The sequence below is a fragment of the Prinia subflava genome, chromosome 16 (genome assembly GCF_021018805.1).
Source record: "Prinia subflava isolate CZ2003 ecotype Zambia chromosome 16, Cam_Psub_1.2, whole genome shotgun sequence".
NCBI classification, from domain to species: domain Eukaryota; kingdom Metazoa; phylum Chordata; class Aves; order Passeriformes; family Cisticolidae; genus Prinia; species Prinia subflava.
Genome location: NC_086262.1, coordinates 16,208,958 through 16,230,949, shown reverse-complemented (window position 1 = coordinate 16,230,949; position 21,992 = coordinate 16,208,958). Strand labels below are relative to the sequence as shown.

General features: G+C 50.6%; 1 protein-coding gene across 4 annotated transcripts in view; it reads right to left on the bottom strand.

Annotated features, from left to right (window-relative positions):
• The window catches only part of NEURL1B (neuralized E3 ubiquitin protein ligase 1B), a 122,079-nt gene that overhangs the window by 12,031 nt on the left and 88,056 nt on the right, over positions 1–21,992 (bottom strand). Inside the window, exon 1 of one of the 4 annotated variants that reach the window (XM_063413560.1) lies at positions 18,693–19,441. The exons of 2 other annotated variants lie outside the window; for them this stretch is intronic. In XM_063413560.1, the coding sequence (XP_063269630.1) occupies positions 18,693–19,152 (460 nt within the window). In that variant the 5' untranslated portion in view covers positions 19,153–19,441. Of the gene's footprint in view, positions 1–18,692; positions 19,442–21,992 lie in introns of those variants that run through there. One more of the 4 variants, XM_063413559.1, reaches the window with a different exon arrangement.

The window sequence follows — 21,992 nt, the reverse complement described above, 5'->3', positions numbered from 1 at the left end:
TGGCTTTACCTCCCCACAGCAGTCCTTTTTTCACACACACAGCCTTTGTGCCCTTCAGGTGGCACCTGGGTCCAGCAGAGCTGGGACAGATCCCAAGGGGCTCCCGTGGGTGGGCTCAGTGCCACCTCACGTCCTGCCTGGCTGGGACACAGCCTCCCCAGGCAGAGAAACCCTCATTTTATAACCCACCGAGCTGCTTTTTGTTTCTAAAATGGTTAAAAACAACCCCCTGTTGTTGTGAGAGCAATGGCCTCAATGTCCCCACACTGGCCAGGGGGAGGAAGGAGGGAAGACAGATTTTGCTCTCCTCTCTGCCATCCCCAAAATCCCCTTTTTCCAACCCCAGTGCAGCACCAGCCTTCCTCCCACAGCCCCTGATGGAGGAAAGACTCCTGCCAGGGATGGGATCACTGCACCCAGGCAGGTTCTTCTCATGCCCCTCTCAGAAGGCACAGAGCACCGAGGTGACAGTGCCAGTGCCACCAGCACGAGTGACAGGGCAACGAGGACATTGGCACCCACTTCAAACACAGCTTTGGGTCCAGCGGGGTCGGGGTCTGGCGCTTTTTGTTTTGTTTTGTTAAAAAAAAAAAAAAAAAAAAACAGGAAAGCATATTGTGGCTAAACAATAGGAAAAGCTCCCGACGGAAATGAAGGGATAATTTATTTATAACGCGGCTCTCCCCGTTCGCATGAACACCTGCCGGTGGAATAAAGCCTGCCACAACCCGAGGCAGGGAGGCAGCGTTTTCCCACTGAAACACGCCCGGGGCTGGGCTGGGGCATGTGCTTTGTTCATTAGGTGCTGACGGAGACTCGCAAGCTCAACAGGATGTTTGTGCATTGCAATTATGCCTTTGAATTGCCCTCATTTGCAGCTCGCCTTCCACAGTTTGGATCGCGCTTCGGTCCCTCTGCTCCAAAGCCTCTCCCTCCTCTCCCGGCTGTGCATCCCCACCCAAAAAATGGGATGACGCCAGCCAAGCTCGTGGCACAAGTGCCACCTTACCCCAGGGTGCCTGACAGGCAGAAGAGCTACGCCAACTCTATTTTTTTTTTTCAGCTGTGAAATTCCTACAACACTTGGGAGCAAGTAATTTCTTCTCTTTCTGCCTCACTTCCCTGTCTAAAAGAGAGTAACACCATTCCTCCACCTCACGGGCAGCTAAAAGGATTGAAAAATCCAAGGTTCTCCAACACCTCCATCCCAGGGGACGCAAACCCACTGAGGGATCCCTTGAGGCTCCATCCTTTTTATTCCAGAGTTTTCCATTTTTCATCACCAGTTTCAAACATGACACTCACAGCACATCCCTCAAAAACACCAGCAAATGTAAAAGGCAGGAAAATTGAAGGAAAAGCTGAAGTGAAGGGTGAGGAAAGGTCTGAGGCTCCTCACTGAAACCTGGAGGAGAAACCCTTTTGTTGAGGCAGCGTTTCCATGCACATCCTTGTGGTGTCAGATGACACTGAGGCACATTTGGGTTATGGGGGCCCATCTGAAGCTTCACCTGCTTTCCAAAAGGCCAGCACGCTCATTCTGGAGGTTATGCTGACCTTTGGAGAGGCATTTTAACAGACATGCACTTTGCATTTCAAAAAGGTACAGCAGGCAGACCCTGGACAAATTCCACATATTTATCATGGTTCCAGTTCTAAAAATAAACATTTTTTTTTTCACCCATTTGTTCACAGCCCTGGGTTTGCAGTGGCACTGTAATCCCACTGACAGCAGCAGCCAAAATTCAGCTCCACAGCCCCGTCTGAGGCTGCTGCTCCCCCAGGGGCGTGGGATGGAGGAGCCTGCTCAGCCAGGGAGTGACCCCAAGCCAGATCGATCCTGTTTTCACTTGCCCTGACAAGCCAGGCAGGAATAATACCCCTAAAATGGGGCAGAAGGGAATAATGTTGAAGGAGACCAGAGCTACAGCGAGAGCAGCCTGACAGGAGGAGGGGGAGGAGGAGGAGAGCGCTGCCGTCCTCATGCGTCACCGGTAAACCCATGGCCTGCACCACACACACTCCCTGGGCCCCACAGCCTTTTCCAGACGGCTTTCCCAAGTAAATCCATGACAAAAGGCCCACAGGATCCCAAGGGGCAGTTGGGTGCCAAACAAGGCTGTGCAGTGGATACAGAGAGGGAAAAATACTGAGACCAGCCACGGCTCGCAGCACACACAGCCCATGATGCAGGAGCATGGTCTGCCCTTGGCCAGAGAAAGGCTGGAAGGGTCAGGGAGGGGCTGAAAGGGTCAGGGAGGGGCTGAAAGGATCAGAGAGGATGAAAGGCTCAGAGGAGTGGCTGAAAGGTTCAGAGGAGAGGCTGCAAAGCTCAGGGGAGAGGCTGAGAGGCAGCAGCGTGAAGCTGAGATCCATCTCTCGAGCCTCGTGCCCGGTGAAAGGGAACCACCGAGCACACCCACGGCTTATCTTTATCTTATCTTTATCTTATCTTTATCTTATCTTTGTCTTATCTTTATGGGCTCTGCTCTATCTGCAGCCCTGGAACCTCCCCCATCCCAGCAGATCCTCGGGTGGCTGCTGCTGCTGGACAGGGAACAAGGTGTCTGCAGACTGAGGGCAGGAGGCTTTTGCGTTGTGACAGGAAAACCCCAACAGGTGGGGACAAGAAGGGCGAGCTCAGGGTGGGACAGTGAACTGGTGGAAAGAGCCCAATCCCAGTGAATCCCAGTGTGCCCCAGTCAAAGCACAGCCTCAAAGTCCTCATCCCACGGCATTGCCACTGCTGGAGCCACTGGGAGGCTGGAAGAGGCAGGGGAGGCTGTTCCTGCAAATCCCAAAAATCCCCAGCAACACGAAACAGGATTCTGCTCCACACAATCTGATCTTCTGAGGACAAGAGATACAGATCTGCTCACATATAAATTTAGTGAGCTGTCTAGACATTTCTTTCTTTCTTTCAATACAGAAAATGTGTCAGGGAGCTCTGTGGGAAGCACTGGGGTGGCCTGTTCCATGCTCAGCGGTGTGGATTTGGAAAGCTGGGCTACCAAATACAATAACAAAAAAATCTACCTCGTTTCTGAATGTCCTGCTGGCTCAAACACTGGAAAACTGAATTAATAAAATCCCCCCCTGTGTGAATTCCTAGGGTTTGCATGACCAGTCTGGAGGTCTGTTCTGAAGTAATGTCTCCATCCCTGGTCTTCTAACCTGAATCGAATTTCCAGGGAGTTCAGAAAAGGTTCATTTGCAAGAGAGTGGCACAGAAATTGAGGTGTTAAGGGGACACTGAAGAGCCTGTGATGAATTACAGGAAATGTGACACTTTTGAAGAAACACTTGTGAAAGAGAGGAGGAGAAAAGACAGACAAAAGTCACTTTTTCATTAAGAGAAGCTGTGTTGTGGCAATGAGGTAACTCTCAATGCAAATATCTCCTGGACATACATCATTTCTCATGGCAGAACAGTTCAGAAAAATTTCTGGCAGAAAAGGGGGATTGACTTTAGCTCACAAAATCAAGTTGTGCCTGTCTCCACAAGAAAACCCTCTAATGCTTGAAATCAAACATTTTATGGGGGATTTTTTAAAAAAATGCTAAAATCCATTTTCTTTACAGGCAGGGGCTAATGACATATTTATTCTGGACTTCGAGGTGTTCCTCCATGAAAACAGAGAGGTATTTGCAGACAGCATTAGGCCAAATCCTTTAGTTCTGATCCTTTTTCTCAAACCAGCAAAGGCAGCTCCAGCAGGACCTTGCAGTAATTTCCAGGTTGTTCCACCTCCCATCTCCCACTGTATTTTCCTGCTCCACCTCCTGTCCCCCACCGTGTCCTCAGGAAAAGAGCTCCTGCACTGCTGCTCCTTTCAGCTAAAACCCTTTCCTTGCAGCGAGGAGCTCACACCAAACCTCAGCCACATCCCATAAAAGAGCAGCTGCCCCAAAAGCAAAGCCAAGACCAAGCTTTAGCTCTCCTGGTTATCCCAGCATCTCCTGATGGCAGCAGCACTGAAGCCAGGAGATGGGAGTGCAGCTGAAACTCTGCTGTGCCCCTCCCAGGAGCCACCAGCTGGCTCAGGGCAGAAAATAAACCACGACAGAAGCTCTGCTCCGAGCATGGAAAGTGCTGATGGCAAATCCTCCACGACCTAGAAGAGCCCCCAAGGCTGGGCAGAGCCAGGCAGGAGTATCCTCCCAGACCTTCTGCTTGGCTTTGCTTTTGGTGGTAGAAGAAATCAAATGTGCCTCAAAGAAAGCAGTGCATGACTTCAATGAAGAGGCATTTCCAGAGCAAAGTGGGGAGCCCTGAGCTGAACCAATATTGGTGGATCTGGCTGTAAAAGCAGGGGCTGATCCCCCAAAAAAACCCCTCGTGCTGTGTCTGCAAGGATGGGACATCCAGCCACACTCACCTCTGCCCCTCTCCTGTTGTGCCTCTCGCTCTGGGCACGCAGGAATTTTGCTGCAAAGTTGGCCCCATCTTTATTACAGGCTTTTAGTCCTCCTGCATATAAATAGCACTAAGTATACACAGAAGCCAGCGATTAAGCACGGGGGGGAAAAAAACCCTCTCCTCTTCCCTGTATTATTAGGGAATCTGGGTCAATGAGTCTGCAAGTCGAGTAACAAATTCTTAGAGCTGGTTAATGAGAGACAGAGCGAGCGGGATGGAGGAAAGGCAGGGTTCATGCCATAATCCCTGCTTAAGTCCTTCAGTGCAAGCGATGAAAGCAGCAGCATGATGGATGAGGAGCCCTGGGAATGGCACAGCTCCTTCTGAGCTGTTCCACGGGCTCGACACCCAACTCCTGGCTCGTGTCACTCCCCAAGCCCAGCCAGGGAGCGCCGAGAGATGTCATAGATTTGAAAGCCATCGTGCAAAACTCGCTGGAACTTTTGGCTACTGGCTGAAGATAAAAACGCCTTGTCAGAAATGATCAGTCAGCCACTCTCGCTGCAGCTCTGCGTGGGGATTTTTGGGCTGTGCTCTCACTAATCAGCTGCATGTGCAGCACACACGAGTCCGTACACCAGCACAGCAAACTGCCCCTGACCTGATGTACTGTGGTTCTGCAAAATTGTCACCTTCTTCAGAAAGTGAAGCTTAGCTTGAGGAGAGCAGAGTCTGCTCAGCTCCTTTTATCTTCTCAGACCCCATCACGGAGTTTTGGGAGGTGACCAAAAGCAGAGAGAAGCGAGCAGCTGATGGCTCTTAAAGCAACTCCACAAATGCTTTCTGAGGAATGCTAGGTTGGAAATGATCATCACTAGGTTGGAAGACTGAATATTTTCCGAATCTAAATGCTTGGTGATTGTCAGTCGGGGATTAAAGTATTTCTGTCTGTGATTTATTGTTTTGGTTGTTTTCTAGAAGCAGCCAATGTGCACCAGAGAGCAGAGGGAGCGTTAAAATGTGCAACACTCGAGGCTGGAAAGACTGGTCTGGGAGGAATGGACACAGCTGGAGACCCCAGGATGGGAAGAGAGCAGCAGAGATGTGAAAAAACCCTGATGTTCTCTGGGGTGGCTGGGCTCTGCTTAGATTTACTAAATTCATACACAAATAGGGTCTAAGGTGAGACACAGGCTAAGAGAGAGACCCCAAAACCCTCCCGTGGCAGTGAGTGCTGCTGGCCCTGGAGGGTCCCCGTGGCTCTCTCTGTGTGAGACCCTCCCCTGCTCCTGACTGATCCCTCTGCACACCGAAGATCCCAGAGGATTCCTCACAGCTTAAAAAACCTGGCTGGGTCTCCTTGCCCCAGCTCCTCCCCATTCATTTCTCACTTCCAAGACAACTCGTGCCCCACAGAGGGGATAAACAGCTCAGGTGTTCAGAGCACCCCTTTGGATCAAAAGCACCATTCTTGTGTTTCCCTTTCCCAGTCAGAACTGGGATTTGTCGAAGAGTTACAGGAACTTGTGCCTGCCATAATCAATGACATTGAAATGGCCCATGCCCTCAGCCCCCTCCTGCTGCCAGAGCTGCACGTAAGGACCATTAATGCAAATAAACTCCCTGTTCCCATTGAGCCTCTTCTCCAGGCCAGCTGCAGCCAGTCTGCACCGGGCATTTATAAACAGTGACCATGTCATTCCAATGTTAATGGCTTTTAATGACACTGAAGGATGGCATGCATTCCCTTTTACTGTCCCTGGAGCTGCAGTTCCATTCCATGCCATGGTTTCAGTGCAGCGCTCATGGAAACGGCGCTGGGATTTGGCACATCCTTCCCACAGCCCATCCACGTGTTGCTTCCAGCAGGGACAGGAACACAAAGAGGGAAATCATTTCGTTGTCTCCCTGATGCAGGAAACCCACCCAACCCCTACAGACAGGCACTGCAACACGAGGGCAGCTTGTGACACAGGGAAAACTAAAAAAATAAAAAAGATTTGAAGAGCGACAGCGGCAATTGAGCTTCACTTTCCACGCATTGTTCTCTGAAATCCCCGAAAAGCTGTGTTTACCTTCTCCTCATCCCTCTGGATTTGGGCTGTACACAATGCACACACCTTTCCCACCTCCCAAAAGCGTGTTTGGGGCCAGGCCAGGACTGAGCTGTGCTGGCGGAGCCCTCCCAGCTCCGTGGGTGACTCAGGTGAGGCTCCAGCCAGGAGTGAGATTTCCACACTGAAAACCCAGAACACTCCCTTGAGCACAGGGATCTTCCAGCTCCAGGGCTGGGGAGGAGGAAAAGCTGCAGAGGAGCAGCACCTGGGCTAGTGAAGGTGTCCCTTCCATGGCAGGGGGGTGGAATAGATGATCCCTAAGTCTCTTCCAACCCAAACCATTCTGGGATTCGCTGAAGGGTGAGATCAGCACTTGGAGTGATGCTGCAGGTGCAGGAAGGGGAGCCTGGCCATTCATTCCTCCTTCAGCTTTTCCCAAAAACCTTCAAGAGAAAAGGAACAAACCTGCTAACAAACCTGCTGGTTTGCTTTGCTCCCTCACTTTTAACAGAAGCCTCTTTTGTCTTTATCTCTCTTCACAGTGGTTCTAAGGGTGCTTTTTTTTTTTTTTTTTTTTTGTCTCCTCCTAATTACAACTTCTCTACACTCCAAAGAATTCAGATGAAAAGAAGAAAAAACAGTGGAGCTACTCCAGTCCAAACAGGGATGGATAACCAGAGAGCCATCGGATTTAACAGTGGCACCCACACAGGGCTTTAATCTGCCCTAACAGAGCCCCAAACCCCAGGAAAAGGGGGGAAAAGGCCTCTGGGAAGGTGTTCTTCCCAACAAACCCCACTTCCAGCATTTCTGAACTGTGTGCACAGTTCCTTTTCTATTTACACACAATTTAAACAGTGATCTGGCAGCAGGAGGGGAAAATGCTTGGGCAGGAACGCATGGCTGAGGAAGCTAAATAAAGCCGTGGCCAGGTCTTCAATCATCCTATATTTTATATATACAAAGGCTGCGATTCCACTAAGCTTTTCCAAAACAATATGTAAAGAATCCAAAGCAGGGCAAAGCAAGGGTAATAACTGGTTATAATTAAATCAGGGGCACAGCTCTGCTGCTCTGCCAGGCTCGTTTGCCTGCAGGAATGGCCGAGGGACAGTGGGACTGGTGGGACTGGTGGGACTGGGAGCTCTCATGGGGCTGTACTGGTGGGCTCTGCCTCAAGCCAGCTCTGTCCCAGCAGGGAGTTTTCAAGTGAATTTAATGCTGGCCAAACTCTCTTTCCAAGTGATCTGAAGAGCTGATGACCTCACTCAACTCGTGTACGGTCCAACCTGTACAATAACATCACATATTTTGTTGGCTGTTTTAGTAAATATACAGGGAACCAGCTGGGGATTTTTTTTTAATACTTCAGAAACAAATCCAAAAAAAATTAAAGGGGAAAAGAAAAAAGCAAGGGGAAAAAAAAAGAAAAAAAAAAAAAAGAGTAGCATTCTGGTCCAGAAACTCGGGACAACATCCCACTAAAAAAAGATGCATCCTCCTTTTCCTTAGCTGAGATTTTTAAAAATGCAGATTTCTCTGCTAAGCTGTGAAGGCAATCTGAGAGGCAGGTGGTTGTGCAACACTTGGCTGCTGCATGGCTCAGCTCTGAGATCCTTTTCCGTGATATTTGCAGGAATTAATTAGAGGAAACAAGACCCACTTCAAGACATTAAACTGTCCAAACCAAAAAAAATACACTCATACCATTACTGGACACACGATGACCTCAGCCCCCTTCCTTCATCTCAAATGTCTCCAATTATTTCAACACAAGGAGGATTTGAGCAAGAGAGGTTTATTTTTAAGCCTCTGTGTCAACCTGAATTCCTGTGGGGTTTGAACCCAGCACACCTAAATCAACACCAACATTTTTCTCCCTTTACTCTTTCTGTCTTTGTGATATCACAGCCAAAATATGATAGAGGCAGGTAACCAACAACAATCTGGAGATGAGACACAATTCCTTGCGTTGTTGAAGAGCCAGAAAATGACCAAAACCCTTTTTGTTTTTGCTCCCCGCCCCAGAAGAAAGAATCATTGGGGTAAAGGTGTGAATTATAGAGCAAACAGCACTGCAATGGCCAGGTCCAAGCCCTAATTTACACCCTGTTTTCTCACATTTTTTCAGGACTGTTGTTCAGCAGAACTCCTTTGGTCAATACTTTCCAAACAGTTCACTGCAGAGCTGCAAGTTGTTATTATTGTTATAGCTGTATTTTGGGGTGGTTTTTTTGTGTGTTTCTCATTGATAATTTCCACCTCTAAACCCCAGTGCACAGTCCAGCAGCACTCCTTGGTAACTATGGAATTGGGAATATTAGAAATCCCACATGAAACAACAAAAGCAGCTGCCTAAACCCTCCCATTTCCACCCAGATGCCTCTTGTTTCAATTAACGGAATCAAACTAATTCAGAGCCATTCACTGGCCTTGTTTGGACTGGCTTGGAAAAACACACCTATAAATCACATCTGAAGAGCTGCGAAGAGAGAAAGAATTTGTTTCTCTTTGGGCAGTTCTTTTTGTTCTTTTTTTGGTAGAACAAAATTTTACTACCAAACGCAAAACACACAATTATGTGTCGACAGCTCAGAGGCTCTGTGGTTCTGGCCACAACAAAACACAACTCCACACTGTCCCTCCAGTTCCTCGAAATTCAGGACACCCAGAGGCTCCTATTTCATCATCTGCCTGGGATTCTGAGCTGGAAAAGGGATTCCAAATGTTCAGGTGGCCTGAAGTTACCAAAACAGAGCCACACTGGGGATTTCCCTGGTCCCAATCCATCAGACACGGAGTGTTCTGGGTTTCACTGCTCATTTTGAAATGCCAAATCAGAACAGTCACAGCTGCAGGAAAACCAGCAAAGAATCCCAGAACCATTTCAGATGGAAAAGCCCTCCTGGATCACCGAGCCCAGCCTGTGCCCATCCCCAGCCCAGAGCACTCAGTGCCACCTCCAGCCCTTCCTGGGACACTCCAGGGATGGGCACTCCAAACCTCCCTGGGCAGTGCCAAGGCCTGAGCTCCCTTTCCATGGGGAAATTCCTGCTGCTGTCCACCCTGAGCCTCCCCTCTCTCCTCCTGTCCCTGTTCCTGGAGCAGATCCCAAATCCCCCCGGCTGTCCCCTCCTGTCAGGAGCTGTGCAGAGCCACAAGGTCCCCCCTGAGCCTCCTTTTCTCCAGGCTGAGCCCCTTTCCAGCTCCCTCAGCCCCTCCTGGGGCTCCAGACCCTGCCCAGCTCCCTCAGCTGCTCCTCATAGGATTCAAAATGAGATCTACGAGGAGCTGGGAGCAAGGATCTGTTCCCAGTCTGAAGGACGCTGTTGTGCTGGTGATTCGGGCATTTTCCTCTCCAGAATTCCTAACAGTGCTCCCAGCACCACGGTAAACCCCAGGATTACCCAGGAGACAGGGAGAGCTTGGGAAGAGCCTTGGCTGGGGAGGGCAGAGATGTGAGATGTTGAGTGTGTGGTGATCAGCTGGAGATGCTCAACAGCAACCACGCCAAAGGGAAGCAGGAATGGGCACAGAAAGGGGAAATGCAGGAATGGGAAATGCAGGAATGGGCACAGAAAGGGGAAATGCAGGAATGGGAAATGCAGGAATGGGCACAGAAAGGGGAAATGTAGGAATGGGAAATGCAGGAATACCAGCACAGAAAGGGGAAATGCAGGAATGGGAAATGCAGGAATACCAGCACAGAAAGGGGAAATGCAGGAATGGGCACAGAAAGGGGAAATGCAGGAATGGGAAATGCAGGAATGGGAAATTCAGGAATACCAACACAGGAAGGGGAAATGCAGGAATGGGCACAGAAAGGGGAAATGCAGGAATGGGAAATGTAGGAATACCAGCACAGAAAGGGGAAATGCAGGAATGGGAAATGCAGGAATGGGAAATGCAGGAATACCAACACAGAAAGGGGAAATGCAGGAATGGGAAATGCAGGAATGGGAAATGCAGGAATGGGAAATGCAGGAATACCAGCACAGAACGGGGAAATGCAGGAATGGGAAATGCAGGAATGGGAAATGCAGGAATACCAGCACAGGAAGGGAAATGCAGGAATGGGAAATGCAGGAATACCAGCACAGAAACCCCCTCAGCACTGCCCTGGCCAGATTTCTGCCCTCCACCTCCAGCCCTCTGCAAGCCAGGGAAGCAGCTCTGCCCCACGTGTCCAAGGTAAGGCAGCAAGGCAGGTAGGGGGAAAACACGGTCAGAAGCCAGAGGCACACGGGGAAAGCTTCTCCCTCCTCCTGGGGCTCTAACGAGGTCACACCATCAATCTCATCTCAAAGGAAAATCTGAGCAAGTGCCCAAGGGCTGCTGGACGTGGTTTGGAGAGGATTCCTCCAGCGTGCCCGCAGACTCTGGCATTTACAGGAGAGCAGTTAATTTGCACGGGGCTGTAAACATTGACTAAATAGGAATGCATACAAAAAGCTGCTTTGAAAAGAGGTTGGTTTAAAATGAGAAGTGGTGCTGACCTCTCAGGGAGGAATGTCCCTCTGCCCTCTGCTTTGGACATGGTCAGCTGTGCTCCACCAGAGTGGGGGACACGAGGAGCTCGCCCAGGGAGCTGGGGAGGAAATTCTGAGTTTTGTTCTGCTTCTCAAAGTAGCTTTTAATATTTCTAAGAGCGGGAGGCATTTTGAAAGAAACACAACCCCTCGAAATGTAACTTTGGAAAGGGGCTCCTTTTGAATCAAAATAAATTTTGAAGAAGCAAAATGTGAACACACTCCTATGAAGTGATAAACTCCAGCTGATCCACACAGGGCTGGCATGACAGGGAGAAATAATTCACAAATAATTTTATTAATTATTAATCAGCTCCTCATGAGCTGATGGGAGACCCCCTCACCCCGGGCTCCCCACAAAAGGGAAATAATCTGCATTGCCATTAAAAATCTGCCCTGGAAACCATCAGATTGAGGGAGGAAAGGACTATTTTAACCAATTCGTTAATTATGAATATTAAACAAATCAAGCTTTGAAGCTGAGTTCATAATGAGTCAAACTTCCACAATTATTCTGCTCAGGAAAATCCGATTCTCCAGACAGCATCTGTCAATCTGATCATTATGTGGTTAAATGAGGGAGAAAAAAATGTGTTCTCTCTCACCTGAAAAAGCTATCTGAGCCTTGAGAAATTTAATTTGAGTTTTCCCTTCTAGATTTGACTGGTCAAGTTAAACTACAAAGATTATTCATGGAAAAGCAACCGCAGTTTGTTACTAGGATACAAAAAAATCACTTAGTACGTTCCTCCAATGAACAACCCCAAGCAGAACACACACAAATTCAATAAATTATGAATTTCTCCGTCTCTCCTACATAAACATCGGGGTTGCAGAGGCATTTCTTGGAAGCCTTTCATATAAATCCATCTCCTAATGGCTGTGCACTAGCAAAACAAACAGAGGGGATGGCTGAGCCCTGCAGGTGAGCTGCATCCTTTGTCTAGACATGGAAGTCCTGGCAGCAGGCAGGGTGCCCAGGGCCAGCACATCCCTGCTTGCCACATCTGGGAGCAGAGCCTGGAATTTGGCACGCTCACAGGCCTTGGCACAGCGGGCACTGTCAGCAGCAGGCTAAGCTAATTTGGAAGAAGGCAATTCTTATTCCAGAGGGGGAAAACAAATAATCCCCCCCTTCCTGCACAATTCCATGGATCTGGGAGGTCTGACATAAAGCACTTGTCAGAGGTGTGAAGGCACGAGGCAGAGTTTGGGCTGGAGAAGATCTCCAAGGTTGTTGAGTCCAAGGTCTGATGAAGGCAAGGAGAAGTTTTCCTGCATCCACCCGAGGCCCCAGCCCTGCACAGGGATGGGCAAAGGATCCTGGAATCAGCCAGAGCCTGCCCTGAGCCACCCTGACACCCTTGGAGGCAGCACTGGGGCTCGGGAGGTTGATTTGGGGTTTGGGTTGATTTGGGGTTTGGGTTGATTTGGGGTTTGGGTTAATTTAGGGTTTGGGTTTGGGTTTGTACGTGTCTGGGGCTGTGCACTGTCTCTTCCCATCCCTTCCAAAATCCTGGACAAGGCCAATCCCCAGTGTGAGCTGGCACACACGGCTGCTCCAGGCTGGGGTATTTAAAGCCCCGCTCGAGGGGCTGAGATCGCTTTGTATAAACTTCACCCCACACGGATTTGCCTTGAAATCGTGCCCTATGAAGTTTCTGTCCCTCTCCCCCTCTGCCTTTGATGGCATCGGCAGCTTGTGCTGCTCTGCTGCTGCCAAATCACCCGGGAATTGCTGCTGAAAGCTCAGGAGATCTGCCCTGCACCCTGCAGGGACTCCTCCCTCCCAGGGGAGAGCGGCCAAAATACCTGGAATTCTGAAATACCTGCGAGGGGAAGGATGCTCTCTGTCTCTACAGGCAACACCCACTTGGAAAATCATTTCGGTTTTCATTCTTGGAAATCCTTTTGTTTCACAGGACAAAATGATCGAGAGTTTTTGCTGGTGTCCTGAGGAGAGGCCACAACAGCCCCTAAAGAGGTCACAAGGGGACACAGCTTTTTGCCAGGAGCCTCCAGGGATTATCAAACCCACCTTTAGCCCTGGTAGTCCAGTTCTGCTCATTCCATTCCTAGCTGATGAACAACAAATTAAAATAACTTGTTCTCTACGATCTCCAGTGATAGAACTATTCTTATTTTTTGTATTCCACCGAGGCTTTGCATTGGTGTGAACCTGCACTCTGAAGAGCACACCTCAAAATTCCTGTCTTCTCCCCAAAACTCACTGCAGCCTCTCAGCTGCTCCTCTTCACAGAATTTTAGCCACCCCCAGGCAGGGGGGCAGGCAGATCTCGAGTAGTGCTTTGTGTTCCCAGGAAAAAAAAAAAAAGGCTCCATCCAACCGTGTCAAGTTTAAGACCCCAAGAAACAGCAATTTTCCCTCATTAGGAATTATGCTTTCAAGCTGAGGAGATAACTTCTGAACTGCACTCCATAAATTCCAGAAGACATCAAGCTGAGCAGGCGGTGTCCCGATGAGACCAAGGGAGATAACAGGCTCAGGAAAGCTGCTGCCACAGCGCCAGCTATCTCTGAGCAGAGCAAGATAAACTTGAATGAAATTATTTCATTTGCGCTGCCAAATGGGATATTCTATCTTTTATCTTTGGCTTCTCCAGGCAGGGCCTGGAGGATTTAATGTTTGAGTTATGGAGGAGGGCAAAAATCAAAAAATCTTTATTCCCTGGCAGTTGGAAACCTGATGGAAAACTTCTGCTCAAGGAAATCCTTTCTTGACTGACTGTTTTGCCTGTGCTGCCACACAGACAACAAAAATCAGAGCTTTATTTTTATGTGTCTGTTTATTTCTCCCACATAACCATTAGACATTATCCTATCAGGAGTGCAATCATGGGGAAATGGTTAAAATAGGAGAATTCCTGAAGTACAGAATTGTCATTATGTAAAAATCCACAGTAAAACCAGCAAACTTCAAAACCAAAACCTGTTACACGCAACCATCCAGCCGACAACCTCACAAACACAACTCCATCCATCTTTCTCCCCTCAAAGCATCAGCAGCTCTTTAAAAAATCCTAAATGTGATTTCCCAGCTGCACTGGGAAAGCTTTGAAGTGCAGTTGGATGGTTTTGTCTTTAAAGAATCTTCCTGTGCAATTGAAGCAAGAAATCATTTTTTTAATCTTCTGATTTGGTTTCCTTACAGCAGAAGGGTGCAGAAAGGAAAAAAAGGACATGGTTTTCTTGGAAAAGGGGAAGGACTGGGGTCAGATCCTCTCAGCAGGAGATTTCTGAGCTGCTCCATTGCCAGAGGTCTGAAAGAACCCAGGGTGAAAAAACCTCCCGGGTGGAAAGCAAGCCCTGCTTACACAAAGCAGAGGAGGAGATCTCCCTGGACACAGAGGGGAAAACAAATTAACAAGCAAGAAATCACTTTCTCCTCCCTCCCTCCTCCCCAAAGCCCCAGTTCGAGTGCTCAGACACGAGGAATTCATGTTCCAGCACTCAGTAATTGAGACACCAGGGCATCCCGGTCAGAAGGGAAAGGCTGGCACAGGTAAGCTGAAATAAAGCTTTCAAGCAGACACCTCAGTGCCAGTGATTCATTCTTTTTATCGTACACAGGGAAAACAAACACAGCCATCGCCGAGATAGGGAACAACACAAACAACCTCTCCTTCCCACCAAAAAAAAGTCCTCCCATAGGCACAGATCTTATCGGGGGAGCCTTGGGAAGGGCCTGCCCCTGCTGATGCCTCTGGGGGAAAGAGGTGGGACAGGAGAAACACAGAGAAGTGGCAGAACTTCACTAAAGTGAAGATTTTTCACAAAAAAAACCCTCCGTGCCACGTCTGTGCCCCCCAGGACACAGCAGATCAGTGAGGGCAAGGATGGAGGGGCTGCCTGGAGGAGAGGACAGGACAAAGAATAAAAATCAGAATAAAGCATGGAAATCCTCCTCCAGCAGAACACAGACAGGGAGACTCCCCCGAGGTGTGACACGGAGCCCACAGCCCTCCAGGCTCCTTCCCCACCGCTGGGCAGCCCAGCACAGCCCTGCCCCGTGGATAAATGTGCAGATTTGGGGTTCCAGGGAGCCCCAGAGGCGTCCCGGGAGCTCCGGGGGAGCGGGGAAGATGCGGGTGTGAGTCAGCCCCGAGCTCTGGGCACAGGACCCGGACTGTGCCAAAACTGCCGCGGGCAGGGGAAGGGAGACCGGCACGGAGATAACACACGTGGAAAGGCAAGGAGAGGAGACGGAGGGCATGGCACACACCTTCTGCCCCCGCCGGGAAACGCAGGTGCCATCGGACACGTGTTTCAGAGAGCCTCCTCCAGCCCGGGCCCGTCCTGCAGCACACAAAGCCACCGCTGCCAGCAGCCCTGGGCTGTCCCTCTGCCTGGCAGTGCCCACCTGGCAGTGCTCACCTGGCAGAGCCCACCTGGCCGTGCCCACCTGGCAGTGCTCACCTGGCAGTGCCCACCTGGCCGTGCCCACCTGGCCGTGCCCACCTGGCAGTGCCCACCTGGCAGTGCCCACCTGGCAGTGCCCACCTGGCCGTGCCCACCTGGCACTGCTCACCTGGCAGTGCCCACCTGGCAATGCCCACCTGGCAGTGCCCACCTGGCAGTGCCCACCTGGCAGCACTCACCTGGCAGTGCCCACCCGGCAGTGCTCACCCGGCAGTGCCCACCTGGCAGCGCTCACCTGGCAGTGCCCCCCTGGCCGTGCCCACCTGGCAGTGCTCACCTGGCAGTGCCCCCCTGGCCGTGCCCACCTGGCAGTGCCCACCTGGCAGTGCCCACCTGGCAGTGCTCACCTGGCAGTGCCCACCCAGCAGTGCCCACCTGGCAGTGCTCACCCGGCAGTGCCCACCTCCCTCCCTGCCTGTGCCCGGACCCACCGCGCCCACCCCGGGCCAGCCCGAGACTCCTCTGTTCACAGAGGGCTCTGAACAGCGGGATGCGGAGGGCAAGAGAAATGAAAAATAATAATAACAAAAAGGCAAACCCTGGGCAGGACCCCGACTGCCCCCAAGGGCAGCTCCAGGAGCTCGCAGGAGAGACCCGCCGGAGCTCGGGAGGGCAGAGGTGAGGATTTTTGGATTTTTGGATTTTTGGATGGAAATCCAGGGGATGTGACTGCGCGGGGAGGATCCGCACCGGGACCGGGAGATGGCACCGACTCATCCCTCTTCCTCTAAATAAACATTAATGCCCGCACACCCAGACCTGATTGCCTCCAGTCAAACACCTTAAACATCCTTAAGCGCTTTTCCATGGGTTGTTAAATGACAGCGCGCTGGGAAGCAGCGATTGATTTCCTCAGCCCGCGGGGAGGGCTCTCCCAGAGTTTTTCCTACACTGACAGACTCCGGGGTGGGATTTTCGGGGTCTGCAGGAGGCTGAGGTGGTGACACACAGCTCCTCCTGGCCTGCAGCAGCGACCCGAAAAAATAAAAAGAAAATAAAAAAAGGGGGAAAGAGCTGTTTGCCAGACCTCCGAGCAAAGCAATTCCTCTCTGGAGCATAAACAATTTTAAAAAATAAATAAAGAAGAGAGGGCACCTGCCCAGCAGTAGCCAGCTCTGGCTTTAATGACACACTTGGCACTGAGTGTGTGACAGCCCGTGGGCCACGGGCACGCCACAGCTCCATTGAGCAGCGGCCTGGGAGGGGATGCCTGCCTGGACTGGAGCACAGTTGTTGCTGCAGCCTCCAGAGCCGAGGTGCCAAGGGCTGAATTAATCGTGCCAGTTGGCTGCAGCACAGCTTGGGGCATGTACAGTGCTTAAAGAGAGTCCTGGGTACACAATCAACCTGTTCCAGCTCCAAATCCCACAGAAGGCTCAGCAGCTCCACAGCCTTCCTTTTGAAGAGTGGAAAAGCAGAAGGCTGCTAAGGAAACACAGAATTAATTTTTTTTTCCCCACTTCTCTGACCTTCTTCCAGGAGATGCTTCATAATTAATTAACTCTTGTAACCCCACGTGAGCCAGGGTTTCCTACCTTCCTTACATTCAAAGCAGTCCTGTGAAAAAGCCACTTGCTCAAAGGTCACACAGGGAGTCATCAAAATCAGTGACAGACTCCCAGAACCCCAACTCCCAGACGAAAAGATGCAGAAAAACAGGCAAAATCAGGCTGGATTAACACCTGCAGACAGTGTTGATCAGCGTTGAACCAAATCCAACCCAAAAACTGGTCAGAACAGGTACCTTTTTCACTCAAACCAGAACAACCTGAAGTGGTATTTTGTAGTTTTCTTGAAGTCAGACTGGAGCCAAATCAAACAATTTACTGAACTCCCGACAATAACAAGAACTCCTCCCACAGTGCATCACCAGCAGCTGAAGGAGGAGGGACCAGAAAACAAATCTAAACAAAAGTGCTCCTTGAAGCGAGATTTTAGCCCCTGGAAAAGGCAGAGAGAGCTTTTCCCCCTGCATGGACTTTGCTCCTCATTTCTTAGAGGAGAACTGAATCAGTATTTTGAAGAGGAAGACACAGAAATGTCTTTTTTCCCCACAAGCTGTAAATTCCTGCTGCTCTGCTGTCACCAGGACCCTCCAACCATCCCTGTTTCGCCTTAGCAGCAGGCTAAACTCAGGATTTCTGCCTTGTTTAGAGTGGGTTAATGATTAGGAGCCTTTTCCTTAAGAATACAAAATAATTCCTCGCAACCAAGTCACTTCTGCCAGAACAAGCCCCATTCTCCCTCGTGTTTACCAGACACAAATGCCACTCATACTTGGTATTCCTTGCAGTTGTGAGGAAGGCTGTGGGAGAAGCACAGCAATCAGATCCCAGCCAGATTCTAAAAAGGGAATTTGGCTCCTTTGTTAAATACCAATGCCCCTATTTGGGTCAGGACCAACAACTGGATCCCAACTGGAGAGCCCTTCCCTTGTGCCTTGGGTGGTGAGTGCGTCCTGTGTCCCAGCAGCTGTCACCCTCACCCTGTCACCACGGGGACACTGCTGCTGGCCCAGCCTCCCACACACTGCTCCCCACAAGGGTTTCCCTGGAGCACAGGGATTTTCCCTTCTGCCAAGCCTGCCCTGCTGAGGTCCCACTGGTTATTAAGCATTTTCTGAGCCCTGTATGTGCCAGTCAGCCTGGAGAAAGGAGCTCCATGGAGAAAGGAGCCCCGTCCATGGCACCAGGGTGGTTTGTGCTGCTTCCTGCCTCTCTCAGCCCAGCTCCAGAGCAATTCCCTGCACAGCCCCACAGGAAAGTGATGCCTTAAGTCTGAACTTTCATATATTTCAGATTCTGTGCTGCCCAGGGGTGCAGCTCAGAGCCTCTCTCAGCTCTCTTCACAGAGTAGGGAGACAAATCCTTTTCCTGCTGGAGACCAAAGACAACTTTCAGGCCCAAAAGCACAAACAAGGGTGGGCTGCAGGGAGGAACAAGAAGGATGAGACCTCACAACCTGAAGCTGTAATTGGACAATTAAACCCCAGTGTGCAAACGGACCAAAACTTATAAAAATGTAAGATCTCATGACTGGTCAGGCATTTTTTGTGACCATTCTCAGTCCACCTTGGGTGTAACCCTGGCCAGGCTCTTGTCCTGCCCAAAGTGGATTCTAGAGACCTTTCAATAATTTTTTTCTTTTTTTCTTTTTTTTTTCTCCAGCTCTGTCCAGTCTCTGTCCTCAAGGCATCAAAAAGCAGGCACAGAGCCATGAACCAGCAGCCCTCAGCCTCCAGCCCTCTCTGCACGCCAGGGAAACACCGTGAACTCCAGAGCCAACAATTCCCTCTGCCTCACCCACCTGCCCTCAAACCACCCCGGACCGCGGGGAGGCCAGGGGAGCAGGGGACAGCGACATCCCGGCGTGGATTCCCAGCCCGTGCTGGGGATTCAGCGGGAGATGCTCCTGGAGGGATGGGGAGGGCCCGTGGATTCCCAGCCCGTGCTGGGGATTCAGCGGGAGATGCTCCTGGAGGGATGGGGAGGGTCCGTGGATTCCCAGCCCGTGCTGGGGGTGCAGCGGGAGATGCTCCTGGAGGGATGGGGAGGGCCCGTGGATTCCCAGCCCGTGCTGGGGGTGCAGCGGGAGATGCTCCTGGAGGGATGGGGAGGGTCCGTGGATTCCCAGCCCGTGCTGGGGGTGCAGCGGGAGATGCTCCTGGAGGGATGGGGAGGGTCCGTGGATTCCCAGCCCGTGCTGGGGGTGCAGCGGGAGATGCTCCTCCGGGGCATGGGGAGGGCCCGCACCGCTCCCGGAGCATCCCCAAGGCTCCGGGGCAGCCCGGAGGCAGCGTCCGTGTGTGTCGTGTGTCACCGAGCTGCCACCCCGATAAGAGCTGTCACCCACACCCGGCAGCACCTCGGGCCTGTTGCTGAGCGTATCTGACACATCCCGGCTCTTTCCCCTTCAGATGCCTGCTCAGAGATTGCCGCTCATTAGCCACAGCCTCATTAGTCATTTCGGTGCCTGGAGCCTCGCTGTTAATTTGCCAGAGCTCGCTGTAACCATCGGATCCTTGGCAAGCCCGAGTTTCCCCGGCACAGATTCCCCCGGCACCGGCAGCGTGTGCTCTTGTACCATTCCAGGGAAATGCGGGGACAAACGCGTGAGGCTGGGCGAGCATTTACACACGCAACAAGAACGGATTGTTCACGCACATTTGGACAAGGTCAGGTAGAAAAATGAGTTTGTCTCCAATAGGATTTAAAATTGAATTCTGCTGCTTGGGAAAAGCATTGCCATTTCTGTATAAAACATGAATTGTTGCTTGCTTGGCTTTTCCAGGAGCCCTCCACATTCCCTCTACATTGGATTTCATTGAAAAGGCTTTTTCTACCTTAAGCCATTTATGGTGAACAAAACGACCAAAGTGATTCTGCAGTGAATCAATTTAACACAAGTAAGCAAATTTCAGTTTGGAGATGCTCTGTTTGGTCGTTTGGGGTTTATTAGGAAGTTTCTTCAGTCCATGGGACAGAGGGAAATTCCTCTGATTGTCAAAATGAAAGTGCCTTGCTCAATCTGCAGGGTGAAGACAGAGGTGAATTCTGGACCAAGAAAAGGAAAGACTTAATTCTGACTGATTATCCTTGAGTAATTCTAAACAGACCTCGCAGTTATAAATAGGATTTCATCCAACCTTTCAGTCTTCCGGAAAAACTTTCTAATTTTCAAAAGGACTGTTCCAAGAACAGTTCTAAACCTGCTTCCCTCCGCAATGCCATTTGGATAATGAAAGACAAACAATCCATCCGAAATTCAATTTCGTGTGAAAAATTGCTGAATGGGATCCAACCCGACAAAAGACATTTATAAACCTCCAAATTGCAAACATCCAAAAGCTCCTCTGCAGCCACAGGTTAACAGCTCCTTTGGGCTGTCATTACTCTTGTAAAAGCAAACTGAATTTGGGGAAAAGACACATTGCCAGCATCCTCCAGCCCTCAGCAGAGGCGTTCAAGTGTCCTGCATAGCTCTGCCTTGCGCAATTTGACAAATGTTTGCAAATGGACCATCCCCAGCGGTGCAATCCTCCCAGACAGCCTCCACCTGGAGGGACACTCAGATTTTCTAGGCCACCAGAACAAACGTCTGAGCTGGGAGGTCTCCATAAATCAAGCCTTCATTTTTTTTTTTCTTCCCCCCATCAAACTTTTCCTCTTTAACAGCTCCTTTTGAAAGCACCGCGAGGAAGTCCTGAATCACGGAGCTGCGGTGCAGCTGATGTCATCCCTTTTTTTAAATTCACGTGTGGAAGGCTGAGCATGTGGAGGCTGCTCAGGAGAGACTGTTCTAGCACCAGGCAGAAGGGCTGATACAACTCCCAGCCTTCTGGAGCACAGCTCCCTGCACGATCCCAGCAGGTACTGATATTTTTCCTTTGGGAGATCCAGCCTGACCCAGGGAACCTCTGCTGACCCAAAGATGTTTCCCTGGATTTTTTTCCCCTCTCTTTTTTTTTTTTTTTTTTTTTTTTTTTTTTTTTTTTTGCATGTGCCCCCAGCTGAAAAGCCAACCCGCAAAATAAATTTTCCCCAAGGTCATGCACTCCTCATTCCTTTATTTGCCAGTTGGTGAAGTATTGAAAAAAAAAGAAAACTTCCTTATTGTGAGAGGAGCTAATGTCCCATTTAAATGTAATAGAGAACGAGAGGAGATGCAACTAGAAATGTAATCACTGCTTCATAGCTAAGCCACAAGCTTGGCAGCTTTCTTTTGTGCCCTGGAGGTCCCAGGCACCCTCTCTTTGCAATATATGGCACATCCAAATGCAAATCTATTCCTCTCTTTATTTCTATATTCAGCTCCCTGGCTGATTACAGGCAGACGTGTATGTGTTCAATAGGTCCTCCCGCTTCTTAAATAAGTTTAATAATACCCCTTTTATTTATGGGAGCCTGAAGTACAAAGGATGCAATGCAGGAGCTCTGCGAGAGCAGAAAAAGAGAAGAAAAGCGAAGTAGCTGAAGATACAGCCTGGCAAGGGCTCAGTAATTCAACACTGTTGATTCTATAGAGACCGACTGCTTTTATTATGCACAGATTCTCCGAGGGGGGGAGAAAACCCCACAGTGACGAACTTGCGAAGGAAAAGAATCCGAACATCTCTTGTGTAAGTGCAGAATTGGCCAGAAAGGCAGTTCTAAAGCCAGGGCAGCCCACCGAACGTGTCAGACCTCGCTGCAGCTTTCTTCCGGCGACTCCCAACAACTGAGGTCTCTCCCCGTTAAAAAGTTGCATTAAAAATACACAACGAGAGGGGGAAACGAGCCAGACAGCCCCTGCAGGTCTCGGCGGAGGGCTGGGAAGCGCCGCTCCAGCCGCGGATCCGCCGCGCTCGCCCCGCGCTCAGCATCCCCGCCCGCCGGGATCGCCCGCAGCCCGCACACCGCAAAGATTACTCAATCTCCCGGCTTCTGCGGGGATTCCTGACACGCACGGCTTCTCCCGGGATCGCCGACACGCTCGGCTTCTCCCGGGGAGCCCCGCACCGGGGGGAGCGGCACAGCCGCCGCCGCTCGCCCGCAGCATCCCCGGGGCGGGACGCGCCCCCCGCCCGCAGCCCCGCGGCCCCGCCGGTACCTGCCAGCGTCTTGTGCA